The sequence below is a fragment of the Notolepis coatsorum genome, assembly GCF_963971535.1.
Source record: "Notolepis coatsorum genome assembly, chromosome: 17".
Taxonomy (NCBI): Eukaryota; Metazoa; Chordata; class Actinopteri; order Aulopiformes; family Paralepididae; genus Notolepis; species Notolepis coatsorum.
Window position 1 is genome coordinate 92,433,954 of NC_140181.1, and position 21,628 is coordinate 92,455,581.

The following is a 21,628-nucleotide window of genomic DNA, read 5'->3' on the forward strand; positions in this document are numbered from 1 at the left end:
AAATCCTGCCTGCCACCAAATTACACACTTCTGTGGCCTTTGATATTTACACTCAGCCTACCTGCAGCGCCAGCGCCGTGCGCCACTGTCTGCTCTGCTGGGGGTTGGACTTGGAGAGGCACTGGATCAAACCATATGGGGGAGCAGGGGGGGGGGGGGGGTCGCAATCTTTGGAAACTTAAAAACTTGCTATTAAGTGTCATTGCGTATTATTAATTTGATTGAAATTACGTAGTTATGGTTAGATTTATATATGGGAGGGGGGGGTATATCATATTTTTCATATGATCAAAAAGTGGGGGAGCAAAATCAGACGTTTGCCCCCCCATGTTCAATAGTCGTAGAGCAGCTGCTTCGCGTGCTCTATTGCGCAGGCGTCTATGTATGCCGTGACAAATACAACTCTTGACTTGACTTGAAAAATCCTCCCGGTCTTCATCACAGGACGTCCAACACTCCGGTCATCACTCTGGGACAGCCACTCGCAGGGAGACAGGGAGACAGGGAGACGGGACAGGCGTTAGACAGGTCGCGTGATTGTGATGGCCGAACATATCGATAGATACAAGTGGTAAGCATATATTTGAATAGAATAAATATATGAAGTAAGCATATTATGTGAATAGAATAGAAGTACTTAACCCAGCAATGAAACCACGTTGACAGATCACAGACAGAAGACGGTAAGAAGCTGATCCATGGCCTCGGTGGTGCACGTAGAACAGCCACTGCAATCTTGGCCAAGACCCCGAGACATCCACCACCTTGGTCAGCACTACGAGACAAGCACTCAGATAGATGGGGGGGGGGGGGGGGTTGGGGGGGGGGGGGGAGTTAGAGAGTTCCCATGTTTGTAGTGGGCAGAGATGGAGCAATAAATACATGTAGTGAGCATATGCATACATGGTGACAGTAGAATCATAGTATAAAAGAAAATTGTGAAATAGAGTAATAGATAGAACTACTGCAAGCGTATGGATACAGGATGAGATACAAGACAATAGCTCAGGGCTGTATGCCCCGTGGGGGCAGGAGGAGTCACTCAGAAGGTTCAGCACTGCAGGCCAGACAGAAGGCGGTTTGAAGCTGTTCCATGGGACCGGTTGAGACAGAGAAGGAGGTTAAAATGTTCTCCCATGTCTGCAGAAAAGCAGACATGGGAGAAAATAGACATCCTAACTAAACTAGACAGATTAATCTAAAGCAGTGGCGGCTGGTGAATTCTTCTCCAGGGGGGGGCACTATACCAAACATTTTGCAAACATGTACCACAGACTGAGTAGCCTACTGTGTACGTCAGAGCTTCGGCGAAACCACAAGGTACGAATATTTAAGTAGGTAGAGTACAACTATCACCATTGCCGTCAATCAATATATGATCAGTCAATTCAGCCACGTTTCCAATAGCCCTACACAAACACGCACGCCCAGGTCTCTCTCTCTCTCTCTCTCTCTCTCTCTCTCTCTCTCTCTCTCTCTCTCTCTCTCTCTCTCTCTCTCTCTCTCTCTCTCTCTCTCTCTCTCTCTCTCTCTCTCTCTCTCTCCCCGTATTCAGATCCGTCCAATAATAATCACAGATGTATATCTAGTCATTATAAACAAGTTACCATTATATTGTCCCGGGTGATTATGCCCCCCTGCGGCAAAATTAATTAGTATCCCCCTCTATCTCTCTCTCTCTCACACACACACACACACAGCATGACGTTGAATCCAAGCTATCGTTACAAGACTTACTTACCATCACAAGAGTTGAATGGGGCGAGATATTCAGCTCAGCTGTCCAGCCCACAACAAGCCATAATCCACTTTTTTTTAAATCCACTCAAAAATAAACTCAAGTAAACAGTCCATACCGTCGTTAGCTGGTAGCTAACGGTAGCTGGTAGCTGCATCCAGCTACCAGCCAGGCAAGTATTTTCTCTATGTCAACTGGTGACGAGTGAACACACAGAGTGTGGAGGCGTGAGCACTGAGTGCGTGACTGCTTGCTTGGAGCGCCCGAAACCGCGACCCCCCCCCAGATCATATTTATGACCATTTATAGGCTAAAATGTATTTACTAGATTCATTACGATTACGCCTACTCACTGCGTTTTGTCTAGCGCCCCGGATTCTGAGGTAGTTTCTATAGACTGACGTCAATCACAAACGAGGGGGAGGAGATTAGAATAGCATGCAAAAAACAATGATTTATACTATATTTATTGCTATATTAACGTTATTGTGCATTTTAATAGTAATTATTATTCATTTTAAACATGTTTAGTTTATTTTTAGGGCTTCAAGCCTTCAAAATATCTAAAATAAAAAAACACAAGTTCTTCTTCTCCTACTCTCTCATTGCTCTCAACCAGGGGGGGGGGGCGGCGCCCCAGCGCCCCTAGTGGCAAGCCGCCACTGATCTAAAGGTCAGTCCCCGACCAGGTGAGATCAGGGTAGGTTGAAGGAGAGAGAGAAAAGATAGTTTTAAGCAGGGATTTAAAAGCTTCGACAGAGCAGGCGCCCCTAATGACGGCAGGTAATTTGTTCCACAGGTAGGGAGCGCGGTAGACAAAGGCTCTGTGGCCGCCGGATTTCTTTTTAACCCTAGGAATCAATAGAAGCCCCGCATTTTGTGAGTGCAGAGCACGACCCTTCCCACCATATATCCAAACGATTTTAAACTTTTTTAACCTCTTTAGCCATGACATCACGTCATAAATCCATCTCTCCAGACTGTATGGATTAATGTTGCGTTTTTTTTTCAAATGTAGCCAAGAGTAAAGACCCTAATCCTGTCAAAACAGCAGTCATAGTGTATATTTTCAACAATACGTTTGTTTACCAATAGGTTAATGTGTTATTAGTGAAATATCAGTTTAGGAAATGCATTAATATTCTAGCGAATATCTGCCATTTTGAATTTGTGCCGCCATTTTGTTTGTAGTCATCTCACATAGCACAAATTATAAAAGACAATTTTTGTTATGAATAAAGTAAAGGATGTGTTAGAGAGTATGAGGCAATGAGAACACTCTACTGTTCACTCATCTCACCTTATCTCAGTTACTGTGTTGAAGTATGGGGGAATACTTATGGGACCAATATAAAACCATTATATATACTACAGAAGAGGGCTGTAAGAATCACACATAAAGTGAATTATCGAGAACACACAAACACATTATTTATTAAATCTAGAATAATTAAACTTGAAGACATGGTTAAGTTTCAAACTATGTTAATTATGTTTAGGGCAAGAAATAATACACTGCCAGAAAAACTACAAAATCTTTTTCATTTAGAAAGTGAGTTTAGTAGGAGGAAATTTAATTTTAAACATCAGTTTGCACGTGCCACACTTAAACAGATGTGTCCTTCAGTTATTGGTGTAAAGTTGTGGAATTCTCTCCATAGCGAGCTTAAGGGATGTAATAGTGTTTGTCAATTCAAAAATAATTATAAAAAATAATATATTTAGTCAGTATGAAAGTCAAATGTGATCTGAATAGTGAGATTTTTTTTTATTCTTTATTTTTATTATTATTATTATTATTATTATTATTATTATTATTATTATTATTATTATTATTATTATTATTATTATTATTATTATTATTATTATTATTATTATTATTATTATTATTATTATTATTATTATTATTATTATTATTATTATTATTATTATTATTATTATTATTATTATTATTATTATTATTATTATTGTTGTGAAGGATCAGATTAAACCGAATATATATATTTATTTATATATATATATTTAAATAGTATTTGTATATCGTTTGATATCCCCTGTATATTCCTTGTACAATATGCACTGAATATCCCTTTAGTCTACTAAACAGCCCATAATAGTTTCATTCTACCATTGGACGAGAACCTGGCGCCAGCAGCCATACCCCCTAGGTTCAAGTTCAATCGTGCCGCCCAACATGTCGTGGCAAGCCCCGGTTCCGCGTAGGAATACGTCTGGCGAAATACGAATGGTACTATTTGTTCACAGCGCATATATATATATGGCGCAAGTAAAGTAGAACTTTCTTTTAGTCCAGTTCTTTACCCTCCAACAGAGTAACAGACGCGAAGCCTCACCCACGACGCACGTGTGGTGCAGTAAGGCCTACTTGGCCTCAGAATAGGCATTGAGATATCGTGTGGATTAATAGTTGAATAGTCATAGTTTGGCACTATACCGTCGAGTTGGACGTATTCTATTAAGCTAATAATAGTCTATTTATGTATGGTGCATCGTTCGGTTAGAGTTATAAAGTTATCAGTACCCCCATCGTTCCTGACGTTATCTGGACGCTTAACCAGGCTGGGCAGACCACTAGTGGTGCTTGCATCCGAGGAGCTCCGGGCCAGGGCGACTGGACCTGTACATTGGATTACTCTACCCGGACGACGGCGAGCCTTCCACGGCTTGGATTATGCTTTGGGTGCTTTGATTATTCCATGGATAACGGCCAACACTGCGGAGTGTTGGAACTACCCCCCGGAGAGGACTCCAGGTGAGACGGCGCTCTACACCAGTGAGGTCGCCTCACGTCTCTCCGTCGTGGACCGGCAGCTACCGTCCACCAGAGGGTCCAGCTGTATTCGTCTGCGGACCGAGGTTCTGTGGGCACCGTGTTCAAGACTTTGAATTCTCCCAAGAAATCGTCGGCCAGATGGGATACCGCCAGCGGCTTCTCTAACCCCCCCCCTCCTACTGTCTTACAACCAGCGGGACCCCCCCCCCCCCTTAGTGTATCCAGCTATAATCATTTAAGTACCATCGCTATAGTTTCCTAGAGAACCAGGTTGTATACTTACTCCCTGCGTAACCAGAGATTGGACATTCAATGTTGATTTACCTACGAATACTCCTTTGCCATACAAGTGCATTTCAAATCATAAGTGTAAACAAGTGAACGTTGTATATACCTTTTGCTATATTAAATATTCGATTTGTACATTTGTGTGGACTTCGTTTCATCAGGTGGGAAAGTGTTCATCATATTTATATCATGTACTGGATGGCCAGAAGTTAAAGTACAAGAGGTAGTGGTTTAATAATACCATATCTAACAATACAGTCAGGGAATTGTACCCCTCAGTTACAATTGGTCCTTCGAGCCGGATGGTAACTAGTGTAATATTAATATAGTGTTATTAATATTGAAATGGCCTATGATGAACACTCCACGAAACGGTCCTCCTAACCTAGAACGCCCGCGGCGCAGACGACAGCCACCTCAGTACTTAGAGGATTACACTGTCAGTCAACTACCTAGCCTTCGACAAACGGTAAACGCGGTAAAAGTAGAAAGTAAAATTATGTCTGACCTTAACGACCAGGTTTCCCCGACCACAGAGGCCCTAGTAGGTTCTAATGTAACTGACCAAGCTCACGGTGGGGACCAGGAGGGAGCTGACATGCCTTTACCCCCCGCCACTACCGAAGAAGTAGTCCCCGACCAGCCCCGGGAGGAAGACAACCCTACAGAGAGAGAACTCTGCACGGAAGAAGAGGAGGAGAGCGCCGAGGAAATAGAGCTCCAGGACTCCCCAACGAGTACACCCAGGAGCGGCTCACGCAGGAGCGGCTCACCTCCACAACCGCCTTCCCCCAGCGAAGCGGAGAGGATGCTACAACAGGCGTTCCTCGTCAGCCTGACAGCCTCTACCGAACGCGATCGACTCCAAGCACAGACGCTTAGCGAGCGCGAACATTTTACCATTGAAAGAGAACGCCTCCAAGCACAGCAACGGAGCGAAGAAGAGCGCATACGCCTGGAGATGAGACGCCTTCAGACGGAAATTAATATGGTAAGAGACCGGGCCGAAGCAGAGCGCGCCGCCGCCGAAGCAGAGCGCGCCGCCGCCGAAGCCCAGCGCGTCGCTGACGGTGCCCAAAGACAAGCAGAGCGCGCCGCCGCCGAAGCCCAGCGCGCCGCTGACTATGCCCAAAGAGAAGCAGAGCGCGCCGCCGCCGAAGCCCAGCGCGCCGCTGACTATGCCCAAAGAGAAGCAGAGCGCAACATCGATCTCATCCAGCGCCAAGCTGAGCGCGACAGACTACAAGCCGAGCGCGACAAGTTACGGGCGCGGCTAATGAAGCGGCTGATGATCCCCAGGGCAACACCCTCTCCCTCCGCCAGGGGTTCAAGGAACTCGTCGAGACAACAGTCAAGGGCAGCGCCTCCTAACCGAGCAAGCGACCCTGAACTTGACCAACAGACCAAGCCTATACCCCCCGCAGACCCCCTTCCCAGACCGGTCCAAGCGAGACCCAGCTACAAGGAAGGAGCGGCATACACTGCGGAGAAGCTAAACAAACGACTACAGGATCTGGAAGACCTGATAGAGGAAGAAGAGGGAGAGGAGGAGAACCAAGCCCGACGACAGCACAGCACTCCACCGGACCAGGAGGTCCAGTACAGCCCAGGCTATACCCCCGCGGCGCTGCGCTACAGACCCCCGACTCTATTCACGGGTGAGCACGACGCACGACCAGCCCCGAGGAATAGCACCTGGACCAGCGGGCCATGGTACCCTGCCGGTACCAGCCCACAGAGAGGCGCAAGAGGAGACTCGCCTAGGAGGCCTCTCCCCCAACGCTCGCCGATGTATCAGCCATCCACGGCGTCATACATTGCGACACCGACCACCCGACGGAGTGTGTACAGAACACTCGCCAGACAATATGACCCGTTGGGATGTATTCTACCCTACACCACCAGGGCAAAGATGATTGTACGAGCACTATGGGACAAGGACCAGGGCTGGGACGACCCAATACCCGCACACCTTGCCTCAACATGGAGAGAGTGGGAGACGGAACTCCGCTCACTCCCAGGCGTCAATATACGCCGCAGCTACTTCCCATCCACAGTGAGGCCAGAGACATGCGAGATTGATCTACACGTCTTCAGCGACGCCTCCGAAGTAGCCTATGGATCGGTGGCCTACTTGCGTGCCCAAGAGAAGGGAGGAAAGATACACACTGCTTTCATCCTGGCCCGCTCAAGAATAGCCCCACGTAAGCAACAATCTATCCCACGTCTAGAGCTCTGCGCAGCCCTAGCAGGAGCGCATCTAGCCACGTTAATCCAACGTGAACTCACCATTCCGGTGCACAGAACAATCTTGTGGTCAGATTCCACGACAGTACTCACATGGATCAAGTCTGATTCATGCAGATACAAAGTCTTCGTGGGAGTCAGAGTCACCGAGATTCAAGAGTTAACAGAAGCAGCGAGCTGGCGGTATGTGGACACCAAACACAACCCAGCTGACGTCATCACCCGGGGAATGTCTCTGGATGACCTCACCCGTCGCAACATCTACAGTGACGGACCAGAATTCCTCAAGCTCCCGTAAGGAGAGTGGCCTACGCCCACCCCACGGGAAGCAAGTAACGAAGAGGCTGAGAACAAGAAACCTATGTTCTGTGGACTGAGCACAGTCGCCTCCACAGACCCCAACATAGATGACTGCATTACCCTAGAGAGTGCGCAGCAGAGGACATTCCTGTGGCACCACCCAGAGATTCAGTCCACCACTGACATGTCAGCAGCTGACTACGAAGAAGCAGAACTTATTCTACTACAACGAGCCCAGAGAGACTCGTTCCCCGATGAGCTAGACTGTCTACAGGGAGGAAAGCCCGTCCCATCAGACAGCAGACTGCTCCACCTGGCACCCGAGAGTGACGCCCATAATCTCATCAGAGTGGGTGGTCGCCTGCGGAGAGCCCCCGATCTACCGGATGACATTAAGTACCCGATAGTCTTGAACAGCCGACACAAGGTCACAGAGCTGATCATAAAGAAATACGACGAGGATGTACACCACGCAGGAGCAGAGAGAGTCTTCGCGGAGATCAGACGTCGTTATTGGATACTGCAAGGGAGAGAAGCAGTGCGGCGCTTCCAGTGAACCTGTCTAGACTGCCGTAAGTGGCGCGCGCAGCCCAGCATACCACGGATGGCTGACATACCTCCCTGTCGCCTCCGACTCGGCGACAAGCCATTCCACTCCACAGGCATGGACTGCTTTGGCCCGTTGTATATAAAGAGAGGAAGAGGAACCGAGAAGCGGTGGGGTATTGTATTCAAATGCATGACCACCAGAGCGATACATATCGAGCTCCTTCCGACCATGAGCACAGACTCATTCCTTATGGCCTTCCAAAGATTCACATCACGGAAAGGAAAACCGTCTACATTGTTGTCTGATCACGGGACCAACTTCAAAGGCGGAGAAAGAGAGCTGAGAGAGAGCTTCCAAGCTATGGGCCCAGAACTTAAGACCCACCTCGCTCCATCCCAGATTGACTTCCAGTTTAATCCCCCGAACGCACCCCACTTCGGTGGAACCTGGGAACGAGAAGTACGTTCCATAAAGACAGCCCTGTACGCCGTGCTTGGGGCCCAGACTGTGGCGGAGGAAGTCCTAATGACAGTCCTCACGGAGATCGAGGGAGTATTGAACTCAAAGCCCCTCGGTTACGTCTCCAGTGATGTAGCAGATGTCGACCCAGTCACCCCCAACACACTCTTAATGGGGCGGCTGGACCCCGCGCTACCCCAGACAATGTACAGGCCTGAAGAAGCGAACGGCCGAAGAATGTGGAGGTACAGTCAAGTACTAGCTGACAAGTTTTGGAGCAGCTTCCTACTACCTACCGTCTCTACAGACCCGCCAGAAGTGGGTAAAAGAGAGAGACAATTTGACAGAAGGAACAGTCGTCATGATTATTGACCAGTCACTACCCAGAGCTATGTGGCCGGCTGGCCGCGTAAGCAAAGTGATCACCGGTGCCGATGGCAAGGTCCGAGCAGCTGAAGTACTCGTCCAAGGGCGCACTTACACACGACCCGTGGCGAGGCTAATAGAACTGCCCCGACTCCCAGATACTATCGATGATGACCATGACCCCATGACTTTGTGAGTTGACTGACCCTTACAGCGGACCTTGAGTGGTAGACAGTGCGGTTAATCTGTCTCTGCTTAGCTAATTAGGTGGGACTAATTAGGGGGCGGCTGTTGTGAAGGATCAGATTAAACCGAATATATATATATTTATTTATATATATATATTTAAATAGTATTTGTATATCGTTTGATATCCCCTGTATATTCCTTGTACAATATGCACTGAATATCCCTTTAGTCTACTAAACAGCCCATAATAGTTTCATTCTACCATTGGACGAGAACCTGGCGCCAGCAGCCATACCCCCTAGGTTCAAGTTCAATCGTGCCGCCCAACATGTCGTGGCAAGCCCCGGTTCCGCGTAGGAATACGTCTGGCGAAATACGAATGGTACTATTTGTTCACAGCGCATATATATATATGGCGCAAGTAAAGTAGAACTTTCTTTTAGTCCAGTTCTTTACCCTCCAACAGAGTAACAGACGCGAAGCCTCACCCACGACGCACGTGTGGTGCAGTAAGGCCTACTTGGCCTCAGAATAGGCATTGAGATATCGTGTGGATTAATAGTTGAATAGTCATAGTTTGGCACTATACCGTCGAGTTGGACGTATTCTATTAAGCTAATAATAGTCTATTTATGTATGGTGCATCGTTCGGTTAGAGTTATAAAGTACCCCCATCGTTCCTGACGTTATCTGGACGCTTAACCAGGCTGGGCAGACCACTAGTGGTGCTTGCATCCGAGGAGCTCCGGGCCAGGGCGACTGGACCTGTACATTGGATTACTCTACCCGGACGACGGCGAGCCTTCCACGGCTTGGATTATGCTTTGGGTGCTTTGATTATTCCATGGATAACGGCCAACACTGCGGAGTGTTGGAACTACCCCCCGGAGAGGACTCCAGGTGAGACGGCGCTCTACACCAGTGAGGTCGCCTCACGTCTCTCCGTCGTGGACCGGCAGCTACCGTCCACCAGAGGGTCCAGCTGTATTCGTCTGCGGACCGAGGTTCTGTGGGCACCGTGTTCAAGACTTTGAATTCTCCCAAGAAATCGTCGGCCAGATGGGATACCGCCAGCGGCTTCTCTAACCCCCCCCTCCTACTGTCTTACAACCAGCGGGACCCCCCCCCCCCCCTTAGTGTATCCAGCTATAATCATTTAAATACCATCGCTATAGTTTCCTAGAGAACCAGGTTGTATACTTACTCCCTGCGTAACCAGAGATTGGACATTCAATGTTGATTTACCTACGAATACTCCTTTGCCATACAAGTGCATTTCAAATCATAAGTGTAAACAAGTGAACGTTGTATATACCTTTTGCTATATTAAATATTCGATTTGTACATTTGTGTGGACTTCGTTTCATCAGGTGGGAAAGTGTTCATCATATTTATATCATGTACTGGATGGCCAGAAGTTAAAGTACAAGAGGTAGTGGTTTAATAATACCATATCTAACAATACAGTCAGGGAATTGTACCCCTCAGTTACAATTATTATTATTATTATTATTATTATTATTATTATTAGTGTGGGTGACCTGGCGAAGCCAGGTTGCCACCCACACTATACATATCCATACTCTTTTTATTATTATTCTTTATTCCACCGATTTTGCCAACACACTCGTGCCAGAGCGTTCTCTTTTTATTATTATTCTTTATTCCACCGATTTTGCCAACACACTCGTGCCAGAGCGTTCGCGCCCCATACACGTGAAAGGTATCAAAACGACCGGCTTGCTCCAACTCGATGTGCTATTCGAACTCGTAAAGTTTCACTGCACCGTCTGGCTACGAATCGACTTTAAACGGTAAAATTTCTGTCCCATTGGGAATGCATTGCAATTTAGAGTGTAGCAGCTGAAATAATCTTTTTCCCCCTACCTTGGATGAATTGCGAGTGTGATCTCAATTATAGACGTAGAAATAAAACAAACACATCAAAACGATGACACGGCTGTCAACCCGCTCACAAAAGAAAAATAAATGGAATTGGACATTTCTATCTCAACTGACGACCATTTGTTTGAAGGTTCTCCTCCCCATTGACCGCCATGCAATCGCACTCTAGAAATCACATTTTTCACACTATTTTTTAGCCTTCTGTTCCGATCGCCGAAGGAGTGCCACAATATCGCACGAATGTCACAATATCGCGCACAACCCTTCGCCTACTCGTTGTAGTGCTCATGTGCGCGTCACAACGCTTCATCTCTTATAGTTTTCTTTTAATCAATGTGACAATGCAGTCATGCATCTGCCTCCATAGAAATGCATTCGATAGAAAATATGCAAGTCATAGTGATTGCTTCACCTGTGTGGCTCATGGCTCACTCATGATTGGTTCAGCTGTGTGGCTCGTGGCTGAGCTGCCAATGACATCATCCACTTAACCCATCATTGGCCATCACTGTGTTGCACTACTGAATTGCTGACAGCGCCCTCTGTCTTGTGGGTTGTGTCATTGTACTCAGTAGGGATATCCTCTTTCATTTTTCATTGGTCCATGTTGACCACCTTTCATTGGTCGATGTTGACCACTCCCCCGATCCTTAGACCACGCCCCCTTAGGCCACACCCCCTCAGTGTATCTCTTGAACCGTTTGTCGTAGAGACTTGCGGATTGTGCCATTGGTCGATCTTGACCACCTTTCATTGGTCGATGTTGACCACTCCCCCGATCCTTAGACCACGCCCCCTTAGGCCACACCCCCTCAGTGTATCTCTTGAACCGTTTGTCGTAGAGACTTGCGGATTGTGCCATTGTACTCGGTTTAATAGTGTAATAGTGTGTAATAGTGTAATAGTGTAATAGTGTGTAATAGAGTAATAGTGTGTAATAGTGTAATAGTGTAATAGTGTGTAATAGTGTAATAGTGTATACTAGTGTGTAATAGTGTAATAGTGTGTAATAGTGTAATAGTGTAATAGTGTGTAATAGTGTGTAATAGTGTAATAGTGTGTAATAGTGTAATAGTGTGTTATAGTGTAATAGTGTGTAATAGTGTAATAGTGTAATAGTGTGTAATAGTGTAATAGTGTAATAGTGTAATAGTGTGTAATAGTGTAATATTGTGTAATAGTGTAATAGTGTAATAGTGTGTAATAGTGTAATAGTGTGTAATAGTGTGTAATAGTGTAATAGTGTGTAATAGTGTGTAATAGTGTAATAGTGTGTAATAGTGTGTAATAGTGTAATAGTGTGTAATAGTGTAATAGTGTGTAATAGTGTAATAGTTTAATAGTGTGTAATAGTGTAATAGTGTGTAATAGTGTAATAGTGTGTAATAGTGTAATAGTGTGTAATAGTGTAATAGTGTGTAATAGTGTAATATTGTGTAATGGTGTAATAGTGTAATAGTGTGTAATAGTGTAATAGTGTGTAATAGTGTAATAGTGTAATAGTGTGTAATAGTGTGTAATAGTGTAATAGTGTAATAGTGTGTAATAGTGTGTAATAGTGTGTAATAGTGTAATAGTGTGTAATAGTGTGTAATAGTGTGTAATAGTGTAATAGTGTGTAATAGTGTGTAATAGTGTAATAGTGTAATAGTGTGTAATAGTGTAATAGTGTGCAATAGTGTAATAGTGTAATAGTGTGTAATAGTGTAATAGTGTGAATAGTGTAATAGTGTAATAGTGTGTAATAGTGTAATAGTGTAATAGTGTGTAATAGTGTAATAGTGTGTAATAGTGTGAATAGTGTAATAGTGTAATAGTGTGTAATAGTGTGTAATAGTGTAATAGTGTAATAGTGTAATAGTGTGTAATAGTGTGTAATAGTGTAATAGTGTAATAGTGTGTAATAGTGTAATAGTGTAATAGTGTGTAATAGTGTAATAGTGTAATAGTGTGTAATAGTGTAATAGTGTAATAGTGTGTAATAGTGTAATAGTGTGTAATAGTGTAATAGTGTGAAATAGTGTAATAGTGTAATAGTGTAATAGTGTGTAATAGTGTAATAGTGTAATAGTGTAATAGTGTGTAATAGTGTAATAGTGTGTAATAGTGTAATAGTGTAATAGTGTGTAATAGTGTAATAGTGTGTAATAGTGTGTAATAGTGTAATAGTGTGTAATAGTGTGTAATAGTGTAATAGTGTGTAATAGTGTGTAATAGTGTAATAGTGTAATAGTGTGTAATAGTGTAATAGTGTGCAATAGTGTAATAGTGTAATAGTGTGTAATAGTGTAATAGTGTAATAGTGTGTAATAGTGTAATAGTGTAATAGTGTGTAATAGTGTAATAGTGTGTAATAGTGTGCAATAGTGTAATAGTGTAATAGTGTGTAATAGTGTAATAGTGTAATAGTGTGTAATAGTGTAATAGTGTAATAGTGTAATAGTGTGTAATAGTGTAATAGTGTGTAATAGTGTGTAATAGTGTGTAATAGTGTAATAGTGTAATAGTGTGTAATAGTGTGTAATAGTGTAATAGTGTGTAATAGTGTAATAGTGTGTAATAGTGTAATAGTGTGTAATAGTGTAATAGTGTAATAGTGTGTAATAGTGTAATAGTGTAATAGTGTAATAGTGTGTAATAGTGTAATATTGTGTAATCGTGTAATAGTGTAATAGTGTGTAATAGTGTAATAGTGTGTAATAGTGTGTAATAGTGTAATAGTGTGTAATAGTGTGTAATAGTGTAATAGTGTGTAATAGTGTGTAATAGTGTAATAGTGTGTAATAGTGTAATAGTGTGTAATAGTGTAATAGTTTAATAGTGTGTAATAGTGTAATAGTGTGTAATAGTGTAATAGTGTGTAATAGTGTAATAGTGTGTAATAGTGTAATAGTGTGTAATAGTGTAATATTGTGTAATAGTGTAATAGTGTAATAGTGTGTAATAGTGTAATAGTGTGTAATAGTGTAATAGTGTAATAGTGTGTAATAGTGTGTAATAGTGTAATAGTGTAATAGTGTGTAATAGTGTGTAATAGTGTGTAATAGTGTAATAGTGTGTAATAGTGTGTAATAGTGTGTAATAGTGTAATAGTGTGTAATAGTGTGTAATAGTGTAATAGTGTAATAGTGTGTAATAGTGTAATAGTGTGCAATAGTGTAATAGTGTAATAGTGTGTAATAGTGTAATAGTGTGTAATAGTGTAATAGTGTAATAGTGTGTAATAGTGTAATAGTGTAATAGTGTGTAATAGTGTAATAGTGTGTAATAGTGTGCAACAGTGTAATAGTGTAATAGTGTGTAATAGTGTAATAGTGTAATAGTGTAATAGTGTGTAATAGTGTGTAATAGTGTGTAATAGTGTAATAGTGTGTAATAGTGTGTAATAGTGTGTAATAGTGTAATAGTGTGTAATAGTGTGTAATAGTGTAATAGTGTAATAGTGTGTAATAGTGTAATAGTGTGCAATAGTGTAATAGTGTAATAGTGTGTAATAGTGTAATAGTGTGTAATAGTGTAATAGTGTAATAGTGTGTAATAGTGTAATAGTGTAATAGTGTGTAATAGTGTAATAGTGTGTAATAGTGTGCAATAGTGTAATAGTGTAATAGTGTGTAATAGTGTAATAGTGTAATAGTGTAATAGTGTGTAATAGTGTGTAATAGTGTAATAGTGTAATAGTGTGTAATAGTGTAATAGTGTAATAGTGTGTAATAGTGTAATAGTGTGCAATAGTGTAATAGTGTAATAGTGTGTAATAGTGTAATAGTGTAATAGTGTGTAATAGTGTAATAGTGTAATAGTGTGTAATAGTGTAATAGTGTGTAATAGTGTGCAATAGTGTAATAGTGTAATAGTGTGTAATAGTGTAATAGTGTAATAGTGTGTAATAGTGTAATAGTGTAATAGTGTGTAATAGTGTAATAGTGTAATAGTGTGTAATAGTGTGTAATAGTGTAATAGTGTAATAGTGTGTAATAGTGTAATAGTGTAATAGTGTGTAATAGTGTGTAATAGTGTAATAGTGTAATAGTGTGTAATAGTGTGTAATAGTGTGTAATAGTGTGTAATAGTGTAATAGTGTGTAATAGTGTAATAGTGTGTAATAGTGTAATAGTGTAATAGTGTGTAATAGTGTAATAGTGTAATAGTGTGTAATAGTGTAATAGTGTGTAATAGTGTAATAGTGTAATAGTGTGTAATAGTGTAATAGTGTGTAATAGTGTAATAGTGTTATAGTGTGTAATAGTGTAATAGTGTAATAGTGTGTAATAGTGTAATAGTGTGTAATAGTGTAATAGTGTGTAATAGTGTAATAGTGTGTAATAGTGTAATAGTGTGTAATAGTGTAATAGTGTAATAGTGTGTAATAGTGTAATTTGTGTAATAGTGTAATAGTGTAATAGTGTGTAATAGTGTAATAGTGTAATAGTGTGTAATAGTGTAATAGTGTATAATAGTGTGTAATAGTGTAATAGTGTAATAGTGTGTAATAGTGTAATAGTGTGTAATAGTGTAATAGTGTGTAATAGTGTGTAATAGTGTAATAGTGTGTAATCGTGTAATAGTGTGTAATAGTGTGTAATAGTGTAATAGTGTGTAATAGTGTAATAGTGTAATAGTGTGTAATAGTGTAATAGTGTGTAATAGTGTGCAATAGTGTAATAGTGTAATAGTGTGTAATAGTGTAATAGTGTAATAGTGTGTAATAGTGTAATAGTGTAATAGTGTGTAATAGTGTAATAGTGTAATAGTGTGTAATAGTGTGTAATAGTGTAATAGTGTAATAGTGTGTAATAGTGTAATAGTGTAATAGTGTGTAATAGTGTGTAATAGTGTGTAATAGTGTAATAGTGTAATAGTGTGTAATAGTGTAATAGTGTGTAATAGTGTGTAATAGTGTGTAATAGTGTAATAGTGTGTAATAGTGTAATAGTGTGTAATAGTGTAATAGTGTAATAGTGTGTAATAGTGTAATAGTGTAATAGTGTGTAATAGTGTAATAGTGTGTAATAGTGTAATAGTGTAATAGTGTGTAATAGTGTAATAGTGTGTAATAGTGTAATAGTGTTATAGTGTGTAATAGTGTAATAGTGTAATAGTGTAATAGTGTGTAATAGTGTAATAGTGTGTAATAGTGTAATAGTGTGTAATAGTGTAATAGTGTGTAATAGTGTAATAGTGTAATAGTGTGTAATAGTGTAATTTGTGTAATAGTGTAATAGTGTAATAGTGTGTAATAGTGTAATAGTGTAATAGTGTGTAATAGTGTAATAGTGTATAATAGTGTGTAATAGTGTAATAGTGTAATAGTGTGTAATAGTGTAATAGTGTGTAATAGTGTAATAGTGTGTAATAGTGTGTAATAGTGTAATAGTGTGTAATAGTGTAATAGTGTGTAATAGTGTGTAATAGTGTAATAGTGTGTAATAGTGTGTAATAGTGTAATAGTGTAATAATGTGTAATAGTGTGTAATAGTGTAATAGTGTGTAATAGTGTAATATTGTGTAATAGTGTAATAGTGTTGCGGGTTGTGTCATTGCACTCAGTAGGGATATCCTCTTTGATTGGTCTATGTTGACCACTCCCCCGATCATTAGGCCGCGCCCCCTTTTTGTATCCTTTGAACCGTTTGTCATAGAGACTCACGAGAGACCCTCTCCCCCGTTGGCCGGCGGTGCACAGGCGTCACCCACACTTTCACAATTTCCCCCGCGCGGAATTGTCTAGTTATTATTATTATTATTATTATTATTATTATTATTATTATTATTATTATTATTATTATTATTATTATTATTATTATTATTATTATTATTATTATTATTATTATTATCATTAAATCTTTTCTTGTTTAAACTGTGGATTGTTTGTTTCTTTGTATATGGTATAAATTATTATTTTGTGTAAATTAGGTTGTACGCCGACCATCAAGTAATACTTGTTTAGTATAGGAATAAGGGGCAGGTAACTATACGATTTATTCTTCTTCCTGCTCCTTTTGCCCATGGTATGGTATTTATGATTTTGTATGAATGATTGTATTGTTTCCATGTGGCAAATAAAACTCTGAATCTGAATCTGAATATGAGGAGAGGAGACTCAGATCTCTCAATGAGTGTTGGAATTTCGAAAAACAACACTACCCAGCTCAAGCCAGCTCCTGTCAATCAAATGACTTGTGGATACATTTTTTTATTTCTCTTATTTTCAGGATTATCTACCACAAAACTGAATGTTATTGGCATAAATTAGAACGCAATTCGTTTATCTACTTTCTGTGAACGTTTAGCAAAATCTGCTTTGCAATCCGATTCAAAATTGCGGAGCAGTTTCCATAATAAAAAAGTAACTGTATTTACACTAGATTTCATTCACTGTTCTTGCTGCACGCCTGGTGATACTAAATCCAAATTGAACTCTGCCATTGGAAAGATAAGATTTGGCCCAATCCATAGATGTGCGACTTGGCTATAATAAGGTAATTTATAGGCCTGATATTCTATATTCTTATATATTCTATATTCTTTTCATGTCTGGTCAATTTTAGCATGGTGTTATTCACCGTCAAATATAATAAAAAAAAATTAAGAATGTAAAGTGTATATTCTCCTTTGGTTCATTACAATTTACTCAAGGCTAGTAACAGACAATATTTCTGACACTGGGAATACATTCCATGAGATCCATAGATGTCCCTAGATAGCAAGAACATGCAAATGGCCCTTGTAGAAGTGGAGCAATCTTCCATTTACTTAGGTATGTATTTTAGGTGGATTTTCAGAAAATAGGGCTAGGGCTTAAGAGGTTAAGACCATTAATGTTTACAACTCAAAAACGAATATGTCATACACCCATGTGGTTGGTATAGCTGGTTAGTATGTCACTGGGATAACTGAGAACATAGTATACAATACCTAGATGTGTAAACATTATAAGCAAATTAACAAAAAACGTCCTGTCTGAAACCCTCCCATTTCCCCTAACCCCCCCCCCCCCCCCCCCCCCCTTCCAATAAAAAATAACACTGCTCAAAAAAATAAAGGGAACACATAATCATTAATGTAACTCCAAGTCAATCACACTTCTGGGATATCAACCTGTCCAGTTAGGAAGCAACACTGATTGTGAATCAATTGCACCTGCTGTTGTGCAAATGGGACAGACAACAGGTGGAAATGAAAGGCAATTTGCAAGACAACCGCTATAAAGGAATGGTTCTGCAGGTGGTGGCCACATACCATTTCCCTGTCCTCATCCTTTCTTTCTGGCAGATTTGTGGTTACTTTAGCATTTTGCCAGTGCCCTCACCAATATGAGGCGATGTCTGCAACCCACAGAAGTTGCTCAGATAGTGCAGCTCATCCAGGATGGCACATCAATGCGCGCTGTGGCAAGAAGGTTTGCTGTGTCTCCCAGCACAGTGTCAAGAGCATGGAGGAGATACCAGGAGACAGGCCAGTACACCAGGAGACGTGGAGGGGGCCGTACACAGTAAATTTCGCAGAGTAAATTTTACTTAAACTGAGTACATTTTACTCAAACTGAGTAAGGACAACAACCCAGCATCAGGACCGCTATCTGGTCCTTTGTGCAAGGAGGAACAGGTGGAGCACAGCCAGACCCCTACCAAACCACCTCCAGCAGGCCACTAATGTGCATGTTTCTACTCAAACTGTGAGAAGCAGACTCCATGCGGGTGGTATGAGGGCCCGACATCCACAAGTTGGGCCTGTGCTCACAGCCCAACACTGTGCTGCCTGCAACATCCTCCAGCATGACCGGTTTGGCGGTGGGTCAGTGATGGTCTGGGGAGGCATATCCTTGGAGGGCAGCACAGACATCTATGTGCTAGCCAGAGGTACCATGAATGCCATTAGGTACCGGGATGAGATCCTCAGACCCATTGTCAGACCATATGCTGGTGCAGTGGGCCCTGGGTTCCTTCTCATGCATGACAATGCTCTGCCCCATGTGGATGGAGTGTGTCAGCAGTTCCTGCGTGATGAAGTCATTGATGCTATGGACTGGCCTGCCCGTTCCCCAGACCTGAATCCAATCGAGCACCTCTGGGACATCATGTCTCGTTCCATCCACCGACGCCACGTCGCACCACAGACTGTCCAGAAGTTGATTGATGCCCTGATCCAGGTCTGGCAAGAGATCCCTCAGGAGAACATCCGTCGTCTCATCAGGAGCATGCCCAGACGTTTTAGTGAGTGCATACAGGCACGTGGAGGCCACACACACTACTGAGCCTCATTATAAATTGTATAAATTATATTATGACTCACATCAAAGTGTCCCGTGAGGGTTAAACATCTCAAGTCCAATGTTGCCAACAATATCACATAAAACATGGTGGGTATCAGTTTGAAAAGCAATTGGAATATGACGCATATTGCCTGGTAGGTGCCACAGGATCACGTTAGCATAGTCGGGTGGTGTTTACTCAGATATGTCTCTGTAACAGTCCCAGACTAAGTCCTGTCTGGGGCTGTGAGGACAAGATGAACAGTAGTCTCCTGCCGCCCTCTAGCGGGCACCATCAGATGGTGCAGGCCATTATTATATCTGTGTTGTCAAGTATGATTAGTATGATTAATGTGATTTCATTATGCTTGTTGTCGTTGGTTTTCCCTTCCCTTGTGTGATGTTGTCCTCCTGTCTGGTTGTGTTATTGTGATAATGCTTTTGTGTCTAGTTTGGTGTTTATTTGATTCTGTGTTTTGGCCTGGCCTGCTAGGTGTTGCTCATCATAATTAGTCTGTGTACTTACTTAAGTGTGTTCTGTCCTTACTTCCTTGTGGCGTCATTACCTCCGGTTACCCCTTGTTCCTGTCTACGTTGTCTTGCACTGTTGTTGTTCTGTCTAAGTAAGTGTTGTTAGTGTTCCGTTTTGTTGCCTTTTATGTTCGTGTTCACAGTTCGTTGTTATTAGTGCCAGCTCGGCTGCACCGTTTATGTTCTTTTGTAACGTGCTGTTGTACTTAGTAAAGTCTGTTAAATGTACTTATCCTGCCGTCTCTGCCTCCTTCCATTCCTGTCCACATACTGGGTTCTCCTCTCCTTCCCTCACCACACCTAATTATAACAGTTATCTGCCAACACCGGTGAAGTAAAGGTGCGTCTGCCCTCCGGGAGGTCCAGGCTCAGGCTGGTGGGGTGGAGTAGCCTGAAGGAGACGTTCCTCTTGTGTAGCTTTTTCTTTCCGGCATGGAGGCCTTAATTTTTTTTAGAGGACTGTGGACACATCCCTGAAGATCACGATAGTAGAGTTACCATATGTAAGTGATTTCTTTCCCCATGCAGCGTCAAGGATTCTGGTCACATCAGTAAAACGGAGTAGGTGGATCACTATGGCTCGAGGGAGGCTGCCTTCATCGGGTCAGCGTTGGAGTGTACGGTAAGTTCGATCTCAATGGATTGCAGAGTGTCTAGGTCTAGTATTTTCGGGAGCCATACTTGTAGCAAAGCGATAGCGTTTTTACCGTCCACACCTTCCGGGAAGCCCACCAGTCTTAGGTTCCGTCTCCTCGCTCTGTTTTCCAAATCGTCAAGCTTTTCTTTCAGACCGCTGATTTCTTCCTCTGTAATTTTTTTATGGTCACTGAGGTCTTGGTGTAGGGAGTTGAGACTATGACCATAGCTAGCCTGCACTTCTTCAATCTCCCTAACACGGTGCCCTAGCACCCGGTTGTCACTGATAAGTCTTTCCACCGAGACAGTTAAAGAGTTCAACTTGAGTTCCAACATGGTTTGAATTCTGTCTAATGCATTTTCCAGTTCACCAAGAAACCATGCCGGTGGGGTTTCACTGTTAGCTTCTGTGTTAACTAGGGTGACCAAACGTCCCGATTTGTGCGGGACAGTCCCGCATTTCAGCCCTCTGTCCTGCATGCCGCAAGAGAAGACCAATGTCCCGCATTTCAATAAGTGTCCCGCAATTCAATAAACAATTATTATTATTATTATTATTATTATTATTATTATTATTATTATTATTATTATTATTATTATTATTATTATTATTATTATTATTATTATTATTATTATTATTATTATTATTATTATTATTAATAATTATTGTTTTTGTCCTCTCATTAATCCCCAAAACATGCACTAATGCACGCACCGCAAGTACTACATACGTAACATTGTGTAACATAGCCTATAGTCTAACCAGCACAAGCGCATGTAGTACCTGGCGCAAGCTGTTTATTTCCGGTCGCTCAAGTTGCGCGGCAATAAACAGCTTGCGCCAGGTACTATATATGCAAGCTGTTATTGGCTATTGGTTATTGGTTTTGGGGGATGACGTGACTGTATGCGAGGTCTACCCCATCCTCTCTACCCTGCGTGGAAAACTCCAGCAAAGGCTCACGGATTCCTTCTTTGGAACAGAGACCAGTGTCCTTCTCTGCCACTTCCCAGATGCGAGAGCGACAAAGACAAGAGCAGACTTCACATCGTTCTACAGGTCTGCCATCGTCTACCTCGAGAAGTGGTTCGATTTCTCCAATGAGAATGATCTGAAGGCTCTTTCTGTCATGTCTCTAAAGAGAAACGTCAGCTTCACTGACCTGTGCGCTACAGCTGAAGCCCTTATTGTTAGACATGGATGCGCTCTCAAGGAGATTTGTTTAATCGTTCCACGTCAGAAGGAAGTGGTGGAGATGGAGGCAACTGTTGGAGTGAAGTGGGGGCTGCTGTTGAAGGACATCCAGACCCCCAACCTGACCCAGCTCCGGCGGCGCGTGGACGGACCAGAGAAATAGATGCAGTGTGGAG

At 42.1% G+C, this 21,628-nt stretch overlaps 1 protein-coding gene across 1 annotated transcript in view; it reads right to left on the bottom strand.

Moving 5' to 3' along the window:
- Positions 1–18,616, bottom strand: part of cacna1db (calcium channel, voltage-dependent, L type, alpha 1D subunit, b) — a gene marked incomplete at both ends in the record, with an annotated part of 127,180 nt that extends 108,564 nt beyond the window's left edge. Inside the window, 1 exon segment of the mRNA XM_084333553.1 lies at positions 18,514–18,616. Within this exon segment, the coding sequence (XP_084189679.1) occupies positions 18,514–18,616 (103 nt within the window).
- Between the last annotated feature and the right edge of the window lie 3,012 nt (positions 18,617–21,628).